The 26,596-nt window shown below is 42.8% G+C and overlaps 1 protein-coding gene across 1 annotated transcript; it reads right to left on the bottom strand.

Moving 5' to 3' along the window:
• Positions 1 to 829: 829 nt before the first annotated feature.
• Positions 830 to 26,570, bottom strand: CIRSR (corepressor of RBPJ and splicing regulator). The gene is made up of 10 exons (XM_075284138.1): positions 26,336 to 26,570; positions 24,586 to 24,680; positions 23,219 to 23,292; positions 21,312 to 21,322; positions 19,135 to 19,193; positions 18,677 to 18,725; positions 18,195 to 18,312; positions 8,438 to 8,544; positions 4,388 to 4,476; positions 830 to 1,733 (listed from the first exon to the last, which is right to left on the bottom strand). The coding sequence occupies exons 1-10, from the start codon at positions 26,405 to 26,407 to the stop codon at positions 1,091 to 1,093; spliced, it is 1,317 nt and encodes a 438-aa protein (XP_075140239.1). The 5' UTR covers positions 26,408 to 26,570; the 3' UTR covers positions 830 to 1,090.
• Between the last annotated feature and the right edge of the window lie 26 nt (positions 26,571 to 26,596).

Raw genomic sequence — 26,596 nt, 5'->3', positions numbered from 1 at the left:
ACCTGTGGGCTGTCTTGACACAGACTAGTGATGTTCAGAGTAAAAGATAGTTTAGTAGAAGAAGGGTAGGATGAAAACATTTCTCTCTGATGAGATATATTCCATATAATAATAATAAATCTGACTGGGCTGATGGCTTGGTGGTGTCAAACCACCCGTTGTAACTGGCATTTATAAAATATGGCTTTTTAGATCAGAAAACTGGTGCAGAAAGATTAATAAACCTTATCAAAGATGCATTGTCAGGTGAAGGGTTTGCGTGCTGGTCACATGACACAGCTGAGGACCAGAATGAAGTGAACTCATTTACGACCAATGGTAGGACAATGACTTCTACTACAATTTGCATCCTGTACCTTTCCAAAAGGGAATTTTTTTTGTGTGGAAGTTCTACGTCAATCTGCACTTACATGGCCAGAATACTTCTGAAAAATCAGTCCCGACCACAGATTTAATGACCTGAACTAGCACAATTGCAAGAAATTGTGCTGCTGTAAGCTCGAGTCATTAGACCAACAGCAATACGGACTGTATAATGCAGACATATAACAGCTGTGTGAACGCCGCCTTACTTTATTTATGCTGTTTTACAATCCTGATTTTGGGCAAAAATAAATAAGGGAGATGCTAACAACACGTATGGAAACATAAGCAAGCCCTATGGCATTGGGACCATTGGTAACATCTGCACGAGATCTGTAACTCTTCTCTCCAAGCACTTTGCTTTCTTATCACATTGACCTATCAATCTGGTTTTAAATGGCTTTACATGACAATAGGTAATAAATAAAATCACTAAGTAGGCGATAAAGGCATGCAGAGGCTCGGGTCAGATAAAAGGAGTCAGAAATGATTTTATTGCTCCTTTTTAAGTCCAAGGCGGGACATCAGTCTTTATAATAAAAAGCGTCATTCCACAAAAGCTGCTGAACAAGAAAATCTGAAAAATTGCAACATAAACATGGAGTCAGCAGAAGACAAGGGGCTATGGGGCGCCTGAAGGACAACTTACTCTAGGCTCTGAGATAATGGGAAACATATGTATAAACCACATGTGAAGACGCTGGCACTGAGATGATGTACACCTCGTCTATCTGCGTTTGTGATCTCTCTCGCAGCTCCTGCTTCTTCCCCTGTCTCTGCTTCGACTCCTTTGATCTCTGCTCTTCCCCTTGTCCTTCCCATTCTCATATTCTCTCCCATCCCTGTAGTTACTTCTGCTCGAGCTCTCGCTTCTATGCTGGTGGCTTCTAGATCGTTCATTGCTTGGACTTCTGTGAGATCTAGATTTTTCCGACCGATGGCTCTTCTCTGCTCTCTCATCCCGTTGATGGTCTCTGTTGTCTTCTGTTGTCCTTTGATGTTCCCGCTTTTGTTTCTGCTCATAGGACCTCTGGAGATCTTTACCCTTCCTACAATCGTCCGGTCCGGCCCCGCTTTTTCTGTGGCTCGAGGAAGGTTCTTCGGAATCTTTCCTTGACCTACATTTATCTTCATGGTCACTGCTGCTATCTTCAGAGTCTTTGGTAGACTTTCTATTCTTGGACTTCTTCTTGTGCTTCTTCTTCTCTTCCTCCTCGCTGGTCGATTCGCTGTCACTACTAGAAGAGGAGTCGCTGGAGGAACTGCTGCTGCTGCTTTTGTGTTTCTTGTGCTTGCTTTTGCCTTTTTTCTTCTGGGCCTTCTTTTTCTTTTCTTTTTTCTTCTTTTTCTTCTCAAGACGATCTAGCTTTCTAAAATATAAAATGGACAATACATCATAAGGTATACGATCATCGGTGGGGGTTAGGGACAGCCAAATAGTGAATGAGGAAGACGGGGAGGGGATTTCTAGGGTTAGAAAGGAATGACAGCAACAAACCTGGCTAGAGGTTGTATGTGTGTTTGCAATTCTGTCCCAGCTGAGGTGTAGTTCCACATATAACCTTTAGACAGGTGTGGCGCTGTTTTTTTGGAAGAAAGCTAATTTTATCTAATAAGATTTATAATAACCTGCATGTTTTTGTATGGTATTCACAAAAGAATCAGCGGCTCCCCATCAACATCTACAGTCCTTTCTTGCCCCAAAGATGTACTATACCCCTCTCTGCACATAATGTGAATGTGGGTGATATATTTATTATAACTCACATCACAAAGCCGGTGTTACATAGGAAATCTATGGCGTGGATTTCCATTCTGGGGCATGAGCCCGCTCCTGATTCACTAAGGGAATTTATTCCAGCACGTCTTACACTAGCGGGGTCTTTACTAAGACTGGTGTAAGATAAGGCAGTGTTTATGTTCCCTCTAATATTTTACACAGCATATGAACTGAGTTACCAATATCCCGTTCCCAAGTATTGGATGTGGACCCTTATCGCCTGGTCTCTATAAGCCTAAGGCCCAATGTAGCGAGCTGTGGGCGAAAAACGCTGCGGGATAAAAACGTGCTGCAGAGTTTTTCACAGAACGGCTGCAGAGTTCTCCTCTGCAAAATTTCTGCCTCGATTATACCTATATGGAAAACGCTGGCATTTCCGTAAGTATAATTGACATGTTGCGATTTACAAAAACGGGGGCGTTTTTTTGTGCAATGTCATTATCCAGGTACTGTAAAACGCAGCATTTTTGCGACATGGGGCACCAGCCATATTTTGCAAGCACAAAAATCAGTGTCAAATTCACAACATGTGAACAGACCGAAAAAGTCTGTAACTAATATATATTCTTGTGTCATCTACAATAGAAACGCTATACACCTTACAGCATCTCAAGAATACTTGTATGTGCCCACATCGCTGGAGAAAGCTCACTGCTTTACTTTTGTCCAAGACATAAAAAAAAGTGGCACAAAAACAATGTTGTGCGGTTTTCAATGGCTTTACATTCTATTAAATGTATATATGTGTAATTTATGCAACACCCACCATTGTTTTGTGCAATCCAGGCATCCCCGCTGTCAAAGCAACGTTAACCAAGAGACAGACTATTCAACAACGCCAGCTCTAAATCCTATAATTCTCTTGCTCTATGCACGGTTGAATTTTTTCTCTCAATGGACGAACCAATTACGGTATACATTGCCACTTTACAAACGCATGGATCCTGCTGATAAATCAGACTTTATATTTGTCTACCACAATAAAGAAGCGGGACATGAAACGACTTAATAAGGACACCCATGTAGAACAGGGTCAGATCTGATCGGATTCACATATAGTTTTATACAACAAAAGAATGAATGCATGGCGAGTTATATGGTGACAGAGCGAATGATGCGTGACAACAGCAAACCGTAAAATATTCGCCCTCCTCTGACTCGTACAGTTATTTCCCACAAGGGACCTATTATCATAGAAGTAAACACAGTCATCACCTACACAAATTATAAAATTAGGCAGATCAGACTCTTGGCGCGTTAGAATGAGATCTTCAAGTTGAAACACTCAGGAATGAAGAAGCAATGGCGCTATATCTTGTGCACCTTATGGCATTACTTGGCGACTTCTGAACCTATAAAGACTATGATGAGGTCAGTAAAAGCAAAGGAACTCCACCAATAAAAACGATTGTCTGGCTTAGGGCTAGTTCACACGGCACATTATGGCGCATAATCCACATTAAAATCCGCCCCCTCACATTGGTGGTCTATGAAGACCGCCAGGCAACATGCCGCTCACGGACAAAAGAAGCGGGCTGCCCTTTCTTCAGGTCTATTCCACAGCAATCTCCGGAATCACCCCATTCATTTGAGCCTACTCCGGAGGGGGAATCCGCGACTGTTGGAAGCTGCAACAGTCGTGGCAGGCGGGTTTTGGACAGAGAGTGACGCGGCTCCCTGCGTCACTCTTGGTGCCAAAATCCACCCTTACGCCCCCCGTGTGAACCCACTCTTGTAATTATAGACCGTTTTTACAGTTACACAGGAATAAATGTTAGATAGCACTTTAAGTTTCTATGTCCACCTCCGTACTATACAGAGAAGGACGCACATGCTCAGTCTTGCTTCTTACTCTGATTCATTGAGTATGCTGAAGGATCCTTGACGCCATGATCTGACTGCCTCTGCTTGCCAGATGAAATGCTCAGCCAGTGCTGAGAGTGAACTGTCTATTGATGCTATTGCACATGCTCAGAATCCCCTCTGACAAGCTAAGATGCTGAAGCTTCAGAACCACCAAGAAACCCTCTTCATACTCCGCTGAGCAGAAAGAAGCAAGACTAAGCATGTGCGTCCACCTCAGCACATTTACCGACACAGTGATGGCAATTATTGGAAATTGAACATATCTATGGTCAGAAACGCACAGGTACTGCAGCTCGCTCACAGTAAGCACATGTAGGGTAAACCACAATGAGTCTCCTTCCCATGTCTATACTTCAATACATGAACATGAGGCATTACCTAAGAAGCTTCTGCTTCTGTTTTGTAGATAAGGATTTTAGGAATTCCACCTCTGGGTCATCTTCCTCTGGTTCGCTTACAACATATCCCTAGAAGAAACAAAAGAATGAAAAAAAAGATCAGATTCTGCGTCATGTAAGCAGACTTAAAGAGTTTTCCCTTTGTAGGTTTTGTTATTTTCAGTTCTCCCTGAGCTGATGGGTAGAGAGCCGCAGCCATGTTGAGTTGGGGAAAAAGATGAAGAGTCCATTGTGTGGCTTCTTGCCACCCTAGTTTCCTTTCTATAGTTTCCATACACACCTATCATGCAGAGTTTGGTTTGGGAAAAGTTCCAGGGTTGACACTTCTCCCTGAGCTCCGGTCTCATTTTTTTCTGAAATGCTATGGCGTTAAAGAATAGATAATAACTTTCTGGCATTCATTTTGTGGCCTATCCTTAGGACAGGCCATAAATTTATTTTTAGTGGGGGGCCAACAAATGGTCCCCACATACATTTGCTGCTCAAGGCGTATCAGATCCCCATTCAATACAGCGTACTGAGTTGGAAGCAGACGGCACAGTTCACATAAAGGTTTGGGGGTATTACTGCATTTCAGTTCCTATTAACACCCTGTAAAAATTTTTTACCCTGCCGAAGTTTCAGGCTGGATACACCTCCCAATTGGGGGACAGATTTTTACAGCTCCCAGTGAACTAAAGAATAAGTCCGCCTTCAGTAAGCTCCCCTAGTAATGGCTACATGCAACCCAGAATTTTATCCCATAAAACAATGACATATAGGACATGCGATCACATTATGATTAGTGGAGGTCAGACCTCTGGACCCTCGCAATCTTAAAAATGAAGAGGGTCGCAGCAGTAATTCACCTCTGTTTAAAGGGGCTCTATCAGCAAAATCATGCTAATAGAGCCCCACATATGCGTGAATAGCCTTTAAAAAGGCTATTCAGGCACCGTAAATCTTATATTAACCCCCGGTCCAGTTTTTAAATAAAAGGATAAAAACATATATGCAAAACTTACTTGAACGTGCACCCTGGGCGGGGATAAACGATGCGACGTCATCTTCGGGCACGCCTGCCTCTTCTGTCTTCTTGGAGTAACGCCCTCTTCTCCGTGTCGTCTTCCGGCTTCTCCTAGAGGAAATCCTGCGTCTGCGTAGTAGCGCTTCCCTACGAATCACTACTGCGCAGGCTCACTTGCCATTTCACTTAATGGCAGTTCGCGATAGTACTGCACATGCGCAGTACTGTCGCTTACGTCTACGGGGACTGAGCCTGCGCAGTAGGGATTCGGAGGGAAGCGCTACTACGCAGGTGCAGGATTTCACGAGAAGAAGCCGGAAGAAGACACGGAGAAGAGGGCATTACTCCAAGAAGACAGAAGAGGCAGGCGTGCCCGAAGCTGACGTCGCATCGTTTATCCCCGCCCAGGGTGCACGTTCAAGTACGTTTTGCATATATGTTTTTATCCTTTTATTTAAAAACAGGACCGGGGGTTAATATAAGATTTACGGTGACTGAATAGCCTTTTTAAAGGCTATTCACGCATATGTGGGGCTCTATTAGCATGATTTTGCTGATAGAGCCCCTTTAACAGTTTTTCTATGCACATTGGTGCTTTTGGCCACCTGGCTATACAGGGAACTGCGGCAGACCCAATCCAATGAACGAGTTGTGTTGCAGTACCCCTAAAAAGGTAACTGGCTGGGCAACACAATACAGGCACAACAGTACGTTTGGGAAGGGGAAATCGGGGCCGAATGCCGAAAACTCTGTCTGAGTTTACCGTGAAGGCGCCCGGCCGCTAGACAAGGAAGCGGCTCCGTACGTATAATCGGATTAGGTGTTGGCCATATATTTATGGCGAATCCTGCAGGACAGGCCATGGTACTATTCCGTTATCGGGCCAGCAGCAGCGCAGTTCAGCAGCAGCTTTCGGGACAGCAGTTCAGCAGCGGGAATTACAATGACATCCGAGGACTGCTAGCCCGATGCTTGTGCCCAGTAACCAGTACATCGATGACCCCCCTCCCCCATCCTTCTCCTCCTGCCAGTGCTGCCCCCCAGCTCTCCTTACATCTTCCCCGTACCCTCTCCCCGCCACACGACTAGGCCTCACCTCAGCGCTAGTACCGAGACCGAAAGGAAAGACACCGGGGCTCAATCCAGGCCCTGACAAGAAACACGCCGACTATAGGAACGGTGAGCTACAGCGAGCCGGAGGGACAAACTTTCTGCAGCGTCCGGCGGCTATCTAGTAGCATTCATTGCTCAAGATTTACGGTGAGGCCTATTACAGGGAGAGGGTACGGGGCAGATGTAAGAAGAGCTGGGGGGCAGCACTGGAAGGAAGAGGAGGATGAGGGCATCGATCGATGTACTGCCTACTACACACAAGCACGGCCTCTATCATCGGGCCAGCATCGGCTTAGTCATGTGGCGGGGAGAGGGTACGGGGTAGATGTAAGGAGAGCTGGGGGGCAGCACTGGAAGGAGGAGGAGATGGAGGGGGGGTCATTGATGTACTGGCTACTGGGCACAAGCATCGGGCCAGCAGTCCTCGGATGTCATTGTAATTCCCGCTGCTGAACTGAACTGCTGTCCCGAAAGCTGGTGCTGAAATGCGCTGCTGCTGGCCCGATAACGGAATAGTACCCAGGCCATAAAAAATTAAGTTCGGCCAACCCCTTTAATATTGTACAATTGATTAGATGTAGAGTTTGTTTCATATTTACTTTCATGGTAAGTCAGCCACTAGCTTTGGCCTACCAACTCCACAGCTCTGGATCCTAATACGCCATCACTAAATGAGATACAATTTTAGAGCGGGGGGGGGGGGGGGGGATGGAATAACTTATATTGCAATGTGCCTGAATGTCATGTGCGTTTCTTTATTAAATGATTAAAATAAAATAAAATTAAAAATCGCTCATGTATATTCATTCAGATACTGTTATATTTTTGTCTATAAAAAACGTTTTAAACTAATAATTTGTCTCCAAAACTAAAACGTATATGAAGTTTATCGATGTCGTTGACAGTAACAATAGTATAGGACTTCCCACTACCATATAAACCACTACCGCTATACACATCACAAGCTGTCAGCTTTAGTAAAGTTGTAGCACTTTAGTGTCTATTCTAGGGCATGTAAAACATACTCTTTGTTTATGGGCCATTACCAACTCTAGCCTGTATTTGTGGGGACGGCTATAAGAGCAGTAGTATAGCGGCACAGACAATGTAACGTGCAGGGAGAGCACATACAATAAAAGGGACAAGGCGTGATTATAAGAGACAGTAACGTGCCGTGCCAAGTTTAATATCCATGTCCTTTACAAACTGTTCTAATGTCTTGCCGTTTGTCCCTATACGCGGCTTTGTCTGGATTCAAAAGCTCTTGACAAATCCATCACTAAAAGTGGCGGTGCACAGATTGCTCGCAGGAAAAGCTTTATGGAGTGGCCATCAGGCAGCGGCGGCGTTACACTTAGGTGTGTTGTTGCTGTGGAGATGTCTGCCTTTTATTATGAATATTCAATTACAGCAATCTCGGCGTGCCAGGATGATACAATCTAATGCACCCAGTTTTTATCCCAGCACTATCAAGTCAATGTGGAGTGCTGCCATCCGCCATTGTGTCCATCTAGAAACAAATTCCTTTCTATTCTTCCTTTTCAAAGCTCTTTGGGATCAGCCAGCAGGTAGCAGGGAACGAACAATGTGGTAGGAGATGATGGTTATTACTCAACTTCACACTCAGGGCTCCTGGGGGGGCTCGTGTTCAATTTATGCAAAACCCCACAAATGTAAAAAAATAAAAAAGTATATTAAAATTTCTGCTATCGTACAGGGGGGATGAAATAAAATCGTAACTGTAAATGCCATTATGAGCCACTTTAGCATTGTCATCCTCTAGATCCCATGGATATGCATATTGGGCGTACGACAAGTAGTCATTTCCAGGCAATCACGAGAAAATTTACAGATATTTTCAGCTTACTGATAAGGAGAAAAAAATAAAATAAAATAAAAAAAGATCATTACCTGCGATGGATCATTTACGGTCAGGTTTCTTCCCAGTACATTCTGTTTCAGTGCAAACCCACTGTTTCTCATCTCCGCCATTAACTCCGAGGGGTGCATTGATGGCCCTGAAAAGAGGAATTTTGGTTGAATGCATCATTGATATCTCCCTACTTTTATTCTGACTCCGCTGTAGGAACGCGTTTGAAGCTTTGTTAAGTAAAATCGGTGCTAAATCAACTCAATAATCTTCTGCTGGGAAAAGCATCGGATATGATTTTCTAAAACAGCGGCCAGGGGGATTGAGAATACAAAATAATTGCATTTGTGTTTAAGCGAGGAGCTGGATTCCCCCTCTTATGTAACTTCCTAATACTCCAAACAACACGCCGCGTGGATCGCTAGTTAGGGTGGTTCTCATTACGGGAGAATGCTACAAGGTATCCTGGTGTTACCTAGATTAAGCGGAAGACCTCTCGCAGCCCCGCCACCCCGTACAGAGCGACCATACGAGAAAAATATGTGAAACTGCCTGCCGGCTACGAGAAAAAAAAAAAACCAACTTTCATGTTCACAGCACAGTACAGTGGTGAAGTATTGCTTGTACTTAAAAATCCAGCTTATTCCAAGGATCATTATTCCACTTAAAGGCTGGCACCTTACAGCTTGCTTCACTTTTGCGGAGATGTAAATTCGTGCCGCACAAAAATGGCCTTTAAATGCTCATTTCATACTTGTTATTCCTGCGGAGACAGCCATTATGAGAGTACGGGAAACATTTTCTGCTTATTGAAATAATTACAATAGGTTTAAAAGGCACGGACCCTGGCAGCTTGGCTTCGGTATCCGACAGGAGGAGTTGTAAAATAACATACAGTATAAGAATAGTCAAACGCCGAGGCACAAATAGACCTCTGATTGATACATTAATGGGGACAGTCAACCTCTTATACCGATCGTTCTGTGGTTTTGCCTTTCAGTCATTAATGTGGCAGCGTTTCAAGATTAGGCTGCAAAAAAAAAAGGAATCTTAGCCCGTGTGTTTTATCACCGGTGGACAGGTAGACAATGCGGTTTAGAAAAGAACTGGAGGTGCAAATCTTCGGAAAAAATAATACAATGCCAATGGAAATGTCCCCCACCTATAGAGGTCACCCTATATGTGCTGGGAAGAAATGTCACCATTAAATCTACACATCGGTGCAGGCGTGCGCAGGTTGGGAGGATTAAACCTGGAATCCACCAAGGTTAATAGACAGGTTTTAAATTAAAGAGGGTCTCTAAGGTTAGGGTCACATGGTATTCTGTGCGGAGGAGTATAAGATAGTATTCTGCATGAGGCAGGGGCCCCAAGGAACGGAAAAGGCGTAGGAAAAATTGCGGCATTTTACAGTAGGATGTCCATGTCTACTTTGCGGTAAAAACCGCCATGCGGGCACGTCGGGATTTTCAAAACCGGCGTGGTTTTAGAAATCGCAGCATGTCAATTATACCTACAGAAACACCAGCAGTTTCCCCATAGGTATAATTATAACAGAAAGTCCATTGAGGAAAAAAAACTCTGCAAACTTTCTGTTTAAAGTGCAGCGGGAAGAACCACGAGGTCTTGCCACCACGGATTTCCCCGAAGTGCTTTATTGCTGCGGGACGTCCTGTGGGCCTTAGCCGTGTCAGGGTTTAAAGAGGACGGAACACTGAAAATCAGCACCGCACCCGTTTTGTAAGACCATCTCATTAAAGGGGCTTCCTGGAATTTTATTAATTGATGATCTCGCTTTAGGATAGGTCATCACCTGAAGATTCATGGGGGGCCACCCCGTGGATCAGCTGTCCAAGCGCCGGTCCCACTTCAGAGGTCATACCACATATCACATGTTTACCGGTCGCATTGCCCGACTGCAGCTCAGTTCCAATGGAGTGAAGGGCTGAGCAGTAATACCAAACTGTACAAATATACGTCATTGTGCTTGGTAAATACTGCAGTCTCTTAAGACAGCTGATGGGCGGCGATCCCCAGGTGCTGGACCCTTGCTGATCTTGAATTGATGACCTATCGTAAAGTATTATTGTTACTTTTTGTAAGCGGATAGCTTAGTCTACTTCACTGTTCCAGCCTCGATTTTAGGAGACCAGTCACATACTGTCAGGCTAATGTAACCCATGAATGAGTTTACAATGTATAGCGGGAGTTTCCCCATCATACACACTAAACTTACTGTACAATCATGATGTGAACTGTAACTAAAACACTGGGTAAAAAGCTGACTATGATGGGTTCGTGTCGGCATTAAATTTGTCATCTGCAATGACTCTACGATTATCATTAAGGCCTAAGGGATACCAATTATACTTATGGAGATGGCCAAGATGGTACAAGAGAGTCTTATAAGCCAAGTAATGGTCCCTGGGAAAAAAGTAAAACTGTCTCTCTACTGCCACCTGTTGGACAGCTGCCCTATAAACACTCTTGTTAATTCTCCCAGAATGTCCAGGAGGCTCCTGAAAATAGAGGCGAACTCCCTGACAAGCATATCTGTAACACTATGTAAAATGGGCACAGTATGTGCTGATCACGTAATAAAAGAGGGTGCTTAGGGCACATTTTTGTGCTCACATCACAAAAGAGGAAGTAACGTACCCAAAATGGGTGTGACCTCCCTGCAAGGGACATGGCCTTCCTAATACCCCAACTGGCTGTTCTCCCTGATGGCTGCCAGCAAATATTAGAAAGTAGGCCTATAAGTCAACGTCAAGCTCTTCAACAGGTCTTGTCTCTTGCTTGAAGTCAAACCATATGGAAGACTCAAGCTTTGTTAGGATGCTGCTGGATTCTAAGGGCAACCTATATATGAAGTTTGTATGTTCTTCCTCGGCCTATATGGTTTTCCTCCTACAATCTCAGTACTTTGTACTAAACCATTTATCGGCTTCCCATGTTGTCCTATGCTTAGTTTCTAGTTTACATTGGAGCTATAGAACAGAAGTTGTGAGGACAGTGACTGATATGGATGATGACAATCTCTGTACTGGGATGATATATAGAAAAGCATGGGGATAGAAGTTGCAACGCCCAAAATGGTTGGCTGGCACGGTGACACAGTCAAATACAACTTTATTCAGACAAAGCATTTGAGGTCTGTAGTAAGGCCCATGAACATCTGGGTTTGTGTTTCCGTTTGGGGACCCCCTGAACGGAAACCTATACGAATTAACAAGCAGTTACCTAAGGAAACCCGCAGACCCCATAGACTATAATGGGTTCTATGTGACTTCTACATGAAACATGCGGAGAGAAAAGTGCCGCTAGCAGTACTGTTTTGTGCGGAAACCACATGGACCTCAATCTAGTTTATGGGGTCAGTAAGTTTCCCAGGTAGCCACTTTTTAATGCGTATAGGTTTCTATTCGGGGACTCCTTAGATGTGCACCGGGCCTAAGACATCAGACACTGGAGCCGCTGTCACAGGACTCCTAAGCTTCACAACTTTTTCCTTGATCAGTCCTGAAGAAGGGAGGCGGTACACTCCTGAAACACGAAGTCTAAGTAAAGTTGTATTTAACTGTATCTTCATGGCAGTCATTTGGTTTTGGGCAACACAACTTATATACCCTTGTTTTTCTGTATATCATCCGGATTCGACCAGCCCCTCTACACATACTCAGCACTACTCAACCATTGAGCCCCTTCTTGTCATATCACCCGCCACACTACTCTACGGTGCACCGGATGCCTTTCTCTTTGTAATCTCAGAATATGTTAGTGCTGTATAACAGAAAATAAATATTCACCGAATAAATGCGGCTAAAAATATCTGTAGGACATGACAGTCTATATGAATACACTTCTACATATGCATACAAGCAGCAGGAAACAGGATAACACTGTAGCTTTTGGGACTCAGATATACTTAGAGAAAAAAAAAAAAGTCCAAGCGCTAAGATAGAAGTATAAAATATTAATATTCGATCCAGGTTGGTGTTTTTGACAGCGATTTCTGTTCTGCCGCAATGAATATCAAGTAGCTTTTAAAAATGGAGCTTGCCGTACACAGGGCGATAATTTCCTCAGGCAGATCCAGAACATTTTGTGAAAGTCAATACTTTAAGGCATGATGTATGTGAACGCTGCGCTGCTTTCGGCGGTACTATTGTGTCACCACACATAGGCTGAGAGAGACTTTATTATAGCTGCTACACCGCTCTGTTTTGCGGTTGATTGTCAGGTTTTTTGTGTCTTTCCGCAGAACGTCAATGCTGAGCACTACCCTGCCGCACACTTCACAGGTCTTCAAAATAAAAGAGTACAACTTATTTTCTTTTGTGCTTAGACTGGATTTCAAGAAGTCCCTGGGATGCCAAGAAGGCGGTTTAGACAGCAAATATTATACTACAACAAGTGGAGGAGAGAGGGGGAAATAAGCTGACGGGACAGGCACAGGTCTTCCAAATCTTTGTCAACTTAGAACGGGTGGTCTATTTTAAAGAACTCATTTCTATACACCCCATTAGCAGTTACAAGAAGGACCCCTCACTGGCCATGTATTACAAGGGCAAGCCAGTGATTTGATTGGGCACAGTGTAATGCTTAAATTCTCCAGTAGTGGCGCTGCTGACAAATACAACACCTTCGGCTCTCCAGCTGCTGTGAAACTAACAACTCCCAGCATGCTCCATTCACTTCCATGGGACTTCCAAGAACAGCAGAGCAAGTATGCATGCTGGGAGTTGTAGTTTTACAACAGCTGGAGTGCTGAAGGTTACCCAACTCTGACTTACTGCCTTCTTTTCTCACAGATACAGCTGATTGTTTGGGGTGCCAGTAGGGCGACATTTTGTGATCTGCTGCTTGTTAAGAAAGGGACGCTCCTAACAAGTAGGGCAAGGACCCCTTTAAGCCTGAAATTTGCAGAATTATATTTAATCCACTGTAATGAATACGCCAAATATCAGGACTTCAAACATGGCACCCACTTAGGAGCTGAGTCGGCGCCGTCACCGCCAGGTTTCCACTTTTCCATATATTGAAGACCTAGTGGTAATGTCCATAATCATAGTCTGCCTTAGTGAAATGTGACACAGGATGAGCCATAATGCCTGGGATCACCACCACCCAGAAGGCGTTAGGGTCAGTGCAGACAAAGTTTTTTGGCGCTGATTTTGACACTGAATCCGCCTCAGAATCAGCCTCCAAAAAAAGCCTCCCAATAGAAGTGAGGCTTTTTTTTGTAGGCTGATTTTGAGGCGGATTCACCGCCAAAAATTTCTCTGTGTGCACTGACCCTTATAGTGGTGGTTAGAGATGAGCAAGTAGCATTCGAATGAATACCTTGCCGCCATAGGAATGAGTGTAAGCGGCTGAACACCAAGGGGTTAAGCACATCGAATATTTGATGTGCTTAACCCCTTGGCGTTCGGCTGCTTACACGCATTCCTATGGCGTCGAGGTATTCAATCGATGAGCTTAACCCCTTGGAGTTCAGCCGCTTGCACGCATTCCTATGGCAGTGACTGCTTACTATGACAGTGGAAGGCTCCTAGGCCTGTTATTTGTACACCTCTATTACACAATGCTATATATTAGTACTGCAGTATATTGCATGGAGGCTTACACCTCCTTGGGTTCAAAAGTAAATAAATAAATAAATATAAAATAAAATTCTAAAAAAATTAAATATATTGAAAAAAAATAATTCACAGTTCAAGTCAAATCAAGATCCCGTATAAAAACAAACATTAGGCTAACTCATTTCCAAAAATATTCAAAACTAGAATATATAAAATGAATGCCATAGTGAAAAGTAAATTAAATTGACAAATTGCCATTTTTCACCATTTACCATCCCCCTTAATTTTTTTTTTTTTTTTAAATTAGCAAAATGTTGCATATTCCCCCAAATGGTATAAAAGAACCAATATAAGTTGACCCACGAAGAAAGAAGCCTTACATAGCTCTAAAAATTTAAAAACCATAAAATTTTTTAAAAATGTTAAGTAGCCATATTCTGGCATTTATATATTTTTTTTTTATATATTTAAATTTTCCAAAGTTTTGAATTTTTTTTTTTTTTTTTTTTTTTTTTTTTAAAACATACCTATATAAATGGTATTGTCATGATCATACCAACCCAATATAACTAAAAGGTGAATGCTGGAAAAACAAAGCTCATGACAAAATGGACCACATACAGATTTTTTTTTTTCCTAATTTCAGATTCCCAGTACATTACACGGCCTATGATATGGGAACACTGAAGTACAATTTGTCCTGCAGAAGTAAACCCTCATACAAAATGGTGAAAAAAAGAAAAAAGTGGTTTTTGAAAAACGGGAAGTGCAAAACCAAAAGAATGGCTGAAGCGGGAGAAGGTAGGTAAAGGGGTCATCTCTCAAAATATATTACATATTAAAGAGAACAGAGATGGACACGGGTTATCCTTGTATGACATAGTTTGCTATTCATCCTCCCTGCAGAGCCCTGGCCGCAGGTTCTCTCCGCGGTAAGGGCTGAACACTGGGGGTCTCTGGAGCCGGACCCCCTGATTTTCAGGTCATTCTAAATCTAAAAAATTATTTGCTTCATGGGCCAATCCCATTAAATTCTGGTTTCAAAATGGTTGCCCAAAAATCCCTAAAGGGTACAGAACCATTTTCACTTGGCCATGTACCACAGTAGCTACAGAGCCACCCCAATGAAATAAATAACACGATTTTGGTATGACTCTCAAAAAAGAAGCAACGACAAACCCTAGAGTATTTTCCATGGCAACAAGACAATTTTGCCCATTAGAAGGATCTGTGATGGGCAGAGAGCGCTCGTCAGGTGAAGGGCCAAGGCTTGTTTGATATGCCTTGAATGCGTCTTACCACTGTTGCCTGGAGATTGCCGCCGTCTCTTACCCTCTCTTTATAGCCATGTTGTGTCTATCTCAATAGGACCACCAGACATCTAACATGCATGGAGGAGAACAGAAGACCAATAAATGATCCTGGCCTTTCAGAAGATTGGAAGCCGGGCCTTTCTGATGTTTTTGAACTTTTCCAAGACCAAGCCACCATGTAGCGATGCCGCACACATCTTTTTCATCATTCGAAACCTGTGATTTCTGAGTCTTGTAGACCTCACGTTGGGTTTCATCAACAGGGACTCTCCTCTGACTTGTCATGCTGTTGGGTTGTGACCTTCACCATAACCAGGTATATTTTTAGACCTACCCTAGTGTTTTCTTAACTTTGCTTTCTGTCTTATCAAAAAGAACCATTCGAGAGAGTTGTAAAGTTTGAGATGGTCAGGGAGAAAAAAAAAAAAAAAAAATTCATATCCCACTCAAATATCTTTGAGTGTGAACAAAGGCTTCACATGGCAGGTACAAAAATTATTACCTAGCGGCTACAATTAAAAGAACAAAAATTTCACGCTAGGACATTAATTTGTGTGAATATCCGACTTTATCATACAATGGCTCTGACAAATAGGTTCAGCTGTGCTGAAAAGAAAGATGGCATTTCATCAAATAGAAAGCAGCAGGATAAGAAAAGGAAAGCATGTATTAAAGAGGGTTATTCCACCTGAAACACCCCCTCGCAACCTGCCCGGCAGCAAAGGGATTGCATATAGCTGCAAATGAGCTTACCTTCTAATGGCATGCAATGAAACCTCTTCAAGATAACCACCCAAATAGCGGTCTTCTACAAAGAAGATGGCCATCTGGAAATCTGTCCCAAATGTGTTATGGGTAAGGAGATGGTCTTCTCAAAGAGGTCTCACTGCACATGGTCACAAAAGCAACAGATTTCTGCTCTGGCTACAAGGGGCTTGTTCTGTGTCCTTGTGTTTATCATCTCGAGTACACGTTATGGATCTGGCATAAGACACCTATAGCTTGCCTGGACTGTCTCCATGTTAATATGAGGACATGTCTGTCCTTAAAGGTGTAGTCTTACATATATAACCATATTTAAATTTGTAGACAAATCAGTATCCCTGCGCTATGCTGAGGAGGTCCAAAAGACCGAAACAGCGCTGTCCATAGCTGGGAATCTGTTCCTTTTGGAATAGAAATACTAATTTGGCAATTAAATCCACATCATGTTAGTAGGCTTATTAACTGAGTCATGCATGATGTTAAGGGGGCTGCCCTCTAGAGGGCGGCGTACAGAGTGCACTGTTCTCCTAATTACAGCCTGGAGAATAGATTTGCATATTTTTTTAGACAATTAAAAACATTTTTGCAAATGTAAATAAATTTTAAAAAAAATTGCATCTTAGGGCTAGTTCACACGTGAGTATAAGGGGAGGTTTTTGACAGCGGATTTCGCGTCCAAAACCTCCCCTTATAATGGTGGTCTATGGAGACCGCCGGGCTTCTGTTCTCCGCTAGCGGCGAGCTGCTGCTAGCGGAGAAAAGAAAGGACATGTCCTTTCTTCAGGCGGAAGCCGCGCTGTCTCAGTCGCGCGGCTTCCGCCCCCCGCAGCTCCCTCCTATGTCGGCTCATTCATTTGAGCCGACAGCAGAGGGTTAAGCCGCGACAGCGATGGTCGCGGCGGGCGGGTTTTGACAAGAGAGAGACGCGGCTCGCCGCGTCTCTCTCTGTGTCAAAACCCGCGCGGGCAGTTCACGTGTGAACTAGCCCTTAGTGGTGATAGTCTGTTGATCACAAGCCAGTGGATATGACCATTAATGCATGGATTTTTTTTTTTTTATATTGTGGCCGGGTTCACTTCTTGGGCTGCATATGGAAATCATGGCTGGGGTTCTGACAAGACCTATCCCAGAGAAAGTTCCTGCATTCATATGCACTGCCAAGTGATCAAAACAATACTAAGATAGTTAGAGAAAATCTTTATAACTTGGGAAATTTTTTAATTCTTTAGATAGAAAAACAAACACTTTATTGTCTACAAATCAAAATATGGTTATAGTCATGGGGGAAACCCCTTTAACCAATAGGATAACTAATATTTTTCCCCTATATAGTACCTTCTTACCTCCTTGCAAGACGCCATGCTAAGGCAGAGGCTCTGCACCATTCCTGACAAACAAAAAGCCGGATCTGTTTGCAACTCTGCCATGAACAAAGCCATTTTAATTGTAGAATAATATACACAATGTCTACTTGTCAACGCTGGAATTAAGATGGTCATGCTGGTCTTTGCAACACTCTATTTATACATCAGACGGTGCCACTGACACCGGTGCCACTGGCAGACTCATGTCAATCTTACTCTTCCAAAGATTGCAGCCTTGGAAGTCATGGCCAAGCCTCGTGACTACATTCAGAAGGCAGTGGCACCCGGCATTTGTGGTACAACTGTCAAACCTCTTAGATGCTGCAGTCAGTGGCAACCAAAGTATCAAAGTGGATAACAATGGTGATTGCATCTCTAACCAGGCTCACTTCTTGCCTCCCATAGGTCTATACGTGCAGTGGGAAAGAAGGGGGAGCCCCGTCATCACCTTCCCAGGGAGGAGCAGCACTGAGTTTTCATGACATGATACTGAAGGACAATCAGTATATGTTGATAATGATTCGCACTGGGACTCCTAATAACAGTCTGCAAAGTATATTCTGTGTGTGACCATCTACACAAGACAGAAATTATTACCAAGCTACACAACCAAAGACAAATCTACTTATCTGGGAAATTCACTGCATGCAATTTTAATTCCCGGGGTTAAGACAAGTTTTATCAATATCCTTCATATAAGTAAAATGACAAAACAAGTGGACTAAGAATGAGACAAAATGAGAGTGATAGACACTATATCAAAGGATTTACCTGATCCGTCTGCAGTGACTGAACTTGCATTGATCCCAGACAGACCAAATAACGGACATTCCCTGTCTGTGTTCACGTGACCCCATTTGTGACATTTAATACATCTCACGTTGCGAACCTGTGAAAACGAATGCAGAAATAAAATATTTGAATGACATCATTCACGCCAAGTCATCAATATTTATATCCGGGAAACTCCAACCTACAAAGGCCCCAGTCTGCAAGTTCTAAATCAAACCTTCAGAATGGGAAAGGACACATAGAATTAGATGAATACATTATCTATCAAATCCAGGGAGTGCACAGAGAATTTATCATAGCAACCTGATACACCTGCACTAACAGGGGGCATGGGGATCAGGAGACATTTAAATAATTATATATATATATATATATATATATATATATATATATATATATATATATATATATATATATATATATATATATATATATTATATGTATGTACATGTGGAAAATACCTGAATACCAAAAGGTTGATCTCTGATGTTCATGTCATCCTTGGCATACCTGAAAGTAAAAACAAATTGTCAGATATTTTAAATGCCAACTAAGCCAGTGAATAAAGTGAACTATTCGGTCAGTATGCTCCACACCTCAGGCCTGGTACGCATCTGCGTTCAGGTTTCTGCTTGGGGAATTCGCTTGGGGACCCCCCTGAACATAAACCTATACGCACGCATTAAAAAGCGGTTACCTAAAGGAAACCCGTGGACCCCATAGATTATAATGGGGTCTGTGTGATTTCCGCAGGAAACATGCAGAGAGAAAAGTGCTGCTAGATGCGGTAATAGAACGGCATATAGGAACGCCATCGTATCCACAAAGGATGTTATTACCGCTATTTATGTAAATAAAAGGTCGTCACGCTGCAAACGACATGTATTACATGCTGAAAACGCTCAAGAAGCTTCCTTACTTTTCTCGAGGAGCCATCTTTTGCCACTCAAACTTGTATTCAGTATTCTCCCCCTCTGTCTAGAAGAAAAAATAAAATATTTAGGCAAATGAGTTTTTTTTTTTTTTTTTAAACATCAGAATGGCATTTAAGAAAATACAAAGAAATAAAGAAAACTACAAAAACAAAACAAAACCCCCAGAAGTATTGACACCTGCCCCACTGATACACTTAAAGGGATGGGAAAAAAAAATACAATTTTAGGACAATTATACAACAATAGAATTTAACCATTAACTACCACAAAGCCAAAAGAGGAAAACTCAGCGGGGCTTCTAGGTAAAAGGATCGTCCCAACAGAGTGACCCTCCATGTGTGACATCCGCATGCCCATAGTTTCAGCAAGTGAATGAGAGCTGAGCTGCAGCAGCCATTACACAGTGTACAGAGCCATCTGCTGGAGGTGCTGGGATCAGAAACTGAGGATCTGTCCTTAGAAGAGGTCATCCATCTTAAGGCTGCATAACCTCTTGTAAGACAACCCCTCTCCATATTGGGTGTGGAATTAAACTATATGATGTCCATATTTTATAATGGGGGGGGGGAATAGCATGCATTTTATAATTTGCACCACCTATTACCTCTTGAATGGGAGCTGAGCTGCAATAACCTACCACGGTCACTACGCAGTGTCTGCCATTATTACCTGTTCTATGCAGATGCCGGGTGTCCAGCGCCCACTGGTCTGGTATTGATGCCCTATCCTAAGAATAGTTCATCAATGTCTAAAGGCTGACTCACTTCTTGAAAGGGTCAATGCTACCCAGACAACCCCTCTCCATACCTGTTAGAGCATATGGGCACCACAATGGGTAATCTCGCACCCAAATCTTTTAGCCAGAGTGGACCTTGTACAAAGAGTGGCGCCTGCTCTGGAGAAAAATTGATACAACCACATAGTATACGGCTACCCATTCATCCAAATCGGGGTCAGCTCAGTGTCTGGGGTTTTAGGAGCAAAATGTGATACTATCCTATAGTATTGTATCTGATCTGGTAATAAAATAGAAATAATATGCAAGAATATCAGACTTCATTACTGAATAGAAGTGATATAATAATATAGCAGGGCAATAATGGGGAATTAAAAAAAGACTGCGCCCATCTATAGCCTACAGATCACAGCAGTCACCCCTCTCCTAAAAGTGAAAGATTCTGATAATACAAGTATATTAGGGATTCACGCACATATAGCGCCATAATATACATGCATATGTAGAAAGCCGTCACATTCTAAGGAAATAGACTTACACTAATGCATTCGGTAGGAACAGCTATGTCCTTGTCCAAGATGCAAGTACCTTCATGCGACCACTACGGTCATTGTCTTGCTCAGGATCCCAATGTGTATTGAAATGCAATGTAACTACATAAGATTTATTGCTATAGTACAGATTTCTCTCTATTACCTTAAAGAAGAAGCTACATAGACAGCAATACAACAGTGACATCAAGAGGTAACAAGTGGTAAAAGTGACTAAATCTATACTGCACTATACATGGACATGGCAATAAGAGGATACCAACTAAAATGCACAAGACATGTAATTTAGAGAAGGGTGAAAACTTCTATGAACAGCTTTGCATCAATGTTTTTTTTACAGTTCACAAATGAAGCAACTTTCTACATAATCATTAAAAATTCCTCACCATCCTGTTGTTGTAGACTCTGTGTAACTCCTGTACTTAGCCGGCTGTGCTGTAGCTTCTGACATATCCAATATACTACTCTTGGCTGTCAGCTCTTCCTCATTTCCCCCTTATATTAGCCCAGTGTTAGATATACCACTGGGGGTACAGCCAGATGACAATACCAATAGGAAAAAAAGCATCCAAGGCTTCGGGGAGGGCAGATCACACAATCTGTCACTGACTACATATATTTCTAAATTCAAGTTATATTGCACTTCAACAAAACAGTCAGATTTTATTTTTTTTTTTAAATTAAGATTTAGAAAGTTATTTTGCAGTTAACTCAATGTAACAAAATAAAAGTAAGATTTTTTTTTATGTAGGGGGCCGATGAAATTGTAAAAATGTTGCTCAAAGTATTCATCTGGGAATTACTACAGTTTACATGACTCTATGAAAGAGAATAGAGACAGAACATGCAGGTTTTTGTTTTTAATAGTACTTACCTCTTTTGTTTCTTGATTCACGAGTTTGGAGTGGAAAAAATAAAAAATAAAAATAATGTTGAATTAAATTTTTGTTTTACTCATTATAAATAACCTACAACACAAAATGTTAGCAAATGTTTGTATAAGGCAAAGCTTTACAGTAACCAAAACATTAGGCCAGGGCCACATAGGTAGGCTGAATGTTTGCATCAGAAAGTGCAAGTTTGTCTCTGCAATTAGATCTAACCCCAGTATATCTTATGGGAACAATTGTTGTTCGTTTTTTTTTGCAGGTTGTGAGCCCCATATAGGGTTCACAATGTACTTTTTTTTCCTATCAGTATGTCTTTGTAGAATGGGAGGAAATCCACGCAAACACAGGGAGAACATACAGACTCCTTGCAGATGTTGTTCCTGGCAGGATTCAAACCCAGGACTCCAGCACCGCAAGGCTGCAGTGATAACCACTGAGCCTCCATGTTGACCCCCTATGGAGACAATTTCACATGATAGTTGTGTTGTACAAAGCTGATGCCCAACACAACGGTTGCATCCATCTTCAATGTCTGCATATACCATCACAGGACCCATAGCACGGGGGCCCAAATGTTGAAGGTGAAGTCCCAATACATAGAGGTTGATAAACTGGTGAAACTAGTATTTCAGTACAGTTATTATGGATTAAAGTACAAACCAGGCAATGGCATGCTAGCTCAGTGGTTAGCACTGTTGCCTTACAGCGCATTGGTCCTGGGTTTGAATCCAGCCCGAGACAATGGCATGAAAGTTATGGAGTCTGCATGTTCTACCCTGGTTTCAACATCTGACAGAGACTGAATGGGGTTGTACAGGGTTAAGGTTTTTACAGCCTATCCTTAGCATAAATACCTGATCAATGGGGCCCCAACAGGTATACAGTATCTCTGTTTCCTCTATAGCAGCTGGGCACTGTCAATGGGAGCTGTTCACAGGCTAAGGAACTTTCTGCTTCCATCCCCGTATTGAGTATAGACAGGGTGCTGGAAGCGGCTCCATGCAGCTGATCATAAGAAACGTTATCCTGAGCACCAAGTTTTTCAGGTGACTCTCTAAGGGTGCGAATCTGTGCAAGTAAGTGGACTTGTCTATCGACTCTTCTGCTTCGTCCCTGCTTTATCGTATACTCAGCTCTGCTACATCTGAGATGTAGATCTCAGATGTAGCAGAGCTGATGAGTATACGGTAAAGCAGGGACGAAGAAGAGTAGACAGACAAGTCAATGTACAATAATGCAGATGTAGCAGAGTCGAGGATACGGCACAGCAGAGAAAAAACAAAAGAGTAGATACCATCTACTCTCTGGTTTCCTCCCTGCTATGCCGTAGGAATGAATGGACGCAGCCGGCATGCAGGGGGTTAAGCAGTCGGACGCCGGCACAGGCTGTGTGCCGGCAGCATCCATTCATTCCTAACATTGTTAGCTTTTCCCACACTGGCCAGTAGCAAAGCATTGTGGGAAATAACCTCCGACCTCGATCCTGCCTAAAAAGATCGGGATCGGAATTCCAATCGCGATCGTGAAATTTACTCGATCGCCAATCAGATCCCGATTGCTCAACCCTAATTGTGAACCCCATGTAGGGTTCACAATGTACACATTTCCCAATCAGTATGTCTTTAGAGTATGGGAGGAGATCCATGCATACACGAGGAGAACATGTAAGCTCCTTGCAGATGTTGCCCTTGGCAGGATTCAAACCCAGGACTCCAGCACTACAGTGCTAACCACTGAGCCACCATGTTGCCCCACAAAAAAGCAATTTGTACAAACGTGCAACTTTTTCACTCCTTGTATACCAGAAATCTGGTGTGCAAGGCATGATAAGTGTCCCCCACTGTGTAAATACAAGAATAAAGTAGTAACAAGAAAATGATGAACTGCGTACCTTTCTCAGCCCCTGGTGGGGCTTCATACATAAAATTTAGCCCATTTTTCACCTTTTCATCACCCAGTAGCAATCTGTTCAGGTTAAGAAAATAGAAAGAAAAGTTATGTTATATGCATTCATATTACAATATTCAGAAGACTAACTATTTCTCTATACAGTGATCAGATATGATTTTGCTGTTGATTCGTTGTGGAATTTGTATGGAAAGTATGCATGACATATCAGCAGCCCAAGGAAAGGAACCGGGACATCACGGGCGATATATGCGGGTGAAGTCCTGGGTACTTTCCTTAGGCTGCTGATTGGTGTCAGCGATCACATGCAGCGAGGATTTCTGGGTACCAGTGGACCGGACAGCGGCAGGGTACGCCAGAGAGCCGGAGACATGAGAGTATGGGTTTTTTTTTTTTTTTGTAGAGACGGAGTAACGAAACAGGTATATCCATTGAAAACCTTGCTCTTTCTATGAGGGGAGTCTGTCAATCACTGATACAACTGCCTCCTGGACTTGTCAGCATAGAAAAAGCAGAGATTTCAATGGATACCACACACGGTATACTGAATATTTTTCCATTATCTGTCTGCTCAGCTCCTCCTGCTTTATGATATGATGCCTTCAGATTGGATTGCATTTTTCTCTTTAACCAAATACAGCTTAGTTTTGGCATCTTTGTCCCATTAACCCTTTACACTTGCATTTATAACATGCTGTCCGTAACAAGACAAATATTAAGTTTATATAATGTGAGTACAAAATGCTACATAACGATTTTATAATTCAGTGTCAGTAGTCCAATAATAATGTAACAGGGCATGCCTATGAACAGACTACAGGTTGCCTGAGACTGGTTTATAGTCAGTGCTGCCCTCACAGAGGCAGAAACCTTTCCAAATCATTCAGCATGCAAAATACAGGTAGAGTATGTGAATTCCTGGCAGCCTAGCATTATACTGTATAGTGCAAGAATACGCTCAAGTCAAACGCAAAAGCAATATAGCAATATGTAATATTACAGTCTGCTTAACAAGTTTTATCACTTTATCGTTATTTGCTGATCAGCGGGGGTCCGACCATTGGGCCCTCACTGTTCATTCTAACTGGGGTGCAAGACACCCCACTATGAATCGAGTGTCTGGTTGGAAATGCACACCTCCTGCTCCATTCATCTCACTCGGAACCATTGCAGCACTTTGGCTATCTCCAATGGTTATGATGGAGGTATGCATTTCCAACCAGACACTCCACTCAAACTAAGGTACAAGACACCCCAATATTTGTAATTAGTGGGGGTCCTTGTGGTTGGAGCAAGTAATCCTCATGTAACTTGTGACTGGACAACACCTTTACATTTTTAGTAGCTCACCGGTTGTTGTAGGACTCCTGTTCTTTTAAGTATTGTTGCATTAAATCTTCCTGCTTTTTCTTATCGTATGAAATTTTCTGCTCTGCCATCCATACCTGCAGATAAAACATGAACATCACTGTGATACAGTCCCATGTTCCAGGTGTGTGCGAGGTATTAGGCTAAATCCTATTAACCTGAGAGCCCATGAGCCACAATTCCTCTAGTGCAGGTCATGTGTGTTCATATGTATGAAATATACACAGAGACACTAGGGGAGAACTGGTTTATACAGAGAACAAAACTAATGATGACAAAGCTTAAGGAGACTACAAAGACTTTTCGGTTTCTGACTTGTGTCTTATGTGTTATTTTGAGTTATAGTAAATAATAAAGCGTTCATGATTTACACAAACCAGAATCCGAGAAAAGCCGCTTTAACAGAAGAATCAATGATGGTAAATTGAATCTGATTAAGTCCAACAATCGACAGAATTTCCATGTTTCCTTGTGTTTGAATGAGGTTGTCCAAGACTATACTGATGGAAGATGAGTTGCAATAGCACGTCATATCCAGTACATAGTATATCATCAATATATCGCCTTGGTCATAGCTTTTCACTTAGGTTAACTGGCTATGGATAGGCGATAACATGATAAATTGGGAATATCCTTTAAGCAGAGGACCTGCCTTTTGAAGGCTCCCAGGCCTGTTATAGGAAAATAACTATTGAGGCTTGCCTGTGGCCGGTCTCACTAGTTATACAGCAATTCTCTCATCTCAACAATCTAAAGATCACAGGTTCAAGCCCTGTTAAAAAAAATAGCAATTAAAGTCACCCTGCCTTTCCATAGATTACAAATAAAAACAAATTAGTAATCTCCATGCACAATAATGCACTAATTATAAAACTACAAATATATTTATCCCATATGCAATCATTGTAGTGGTCGGGGTGCGTTCACATTACTGTTATTCAATATCCACTGCTCTTATATATCATAGGATGAAAGAGCGGACATTAGGAGATAGATGCAGATGGCGCCCCCTGGTGGGTGTTTATTTGCCTTCAATGACAAACATTTCCAAATGCACTCTGTCACCAAGAGACTCGGATTGTTGTGGAGTAGCGGAGTTAGAGGCTGCCGTGCGGGCGCTCATCCCCATCACCCACAAGTCATTGGACCTTCCCCAAAATGGGATAGATAGACGCTACAACTTGTGCCGCCATAAAAGGCCCCCGTACATAAAAACTGCCATTGTACAGCCAAAGGTCACCGCGTCATCCTGCGACTACGTCATCCATGTGAGTGAGAGGAGCCGCATTACAAAGCCGAGGGTCCTGCGGCTTCAAGTCACACAAACACCCGGCACTGCCTGAACTTTTGGCGCCCTCAGGGCAATGTGGCTGACTATTCTTACACTGATAAAGGAGTGGCAGGGGGGGGGCACAGAGATCTTTGGTTGCCATGACAAGTCACGGTCACAGTTTATTTGTAGCCTAAGCCTGACCACACAAGCACTGCTACAGCCCCTCTCCCAGAAATGCTAAAGTGGGGGTCACATGATCCCTCTCAGCCAGTCAGTCAGTCTACAATACTGTAGATCACATGATGCTTTTCAGAGCTGCTGACTGGCTGGGGGGGCGGAGGTCACGTGATGCCACAAACCAGGAAGTGCTTTATTTTCAGGCCCTGTTTGGGGGGAGTCAGAAGGATGCGATTACCATGACAACCACCTCACCCCCTTAGTGTCACAGTCACTGCTCACCTTCTTTATGTTGGATTTAGAGGCGGGATGGAAATCCTTCTTACACATGAAATTCGCGAATGACTTCCCCATGGTTGCTGTCTGTCCCCGGAGGAGGCCCGGTCCTCGGCACACTCTGATAGAATCTCTCTATACGTCCCACTAGCTGCACGAACAACACGCAAACTCCACTACAAGATGGAGCCTGCTATGCTGAAGGACCTTTGCGGATGTCACGGCCACGTGATCAGCTTTATGGGAGGAGCCAGATTCCGTGTTGTT

The sequence above is a fragment of the Leptodactylus fuscus genome, chromosome 8 (assembly GCF_031893055.1).
Source record: "Leptodactylus fuscus isolate aLepFus1 chromosome 8, aLepFus1.hap2, whole genome shotgun sequence".
Lineage (NCBI taxonomy): Eukaryota > Metazoa > Chordata > Amphibia > Anura > Leptodactylidae > Leptodactylus > Leptodactylus fuscus.
Note: the sequence above shows the minus strand (reverse complement) of the source record. Positions and strands in the feature narration are given on the sequence as shown.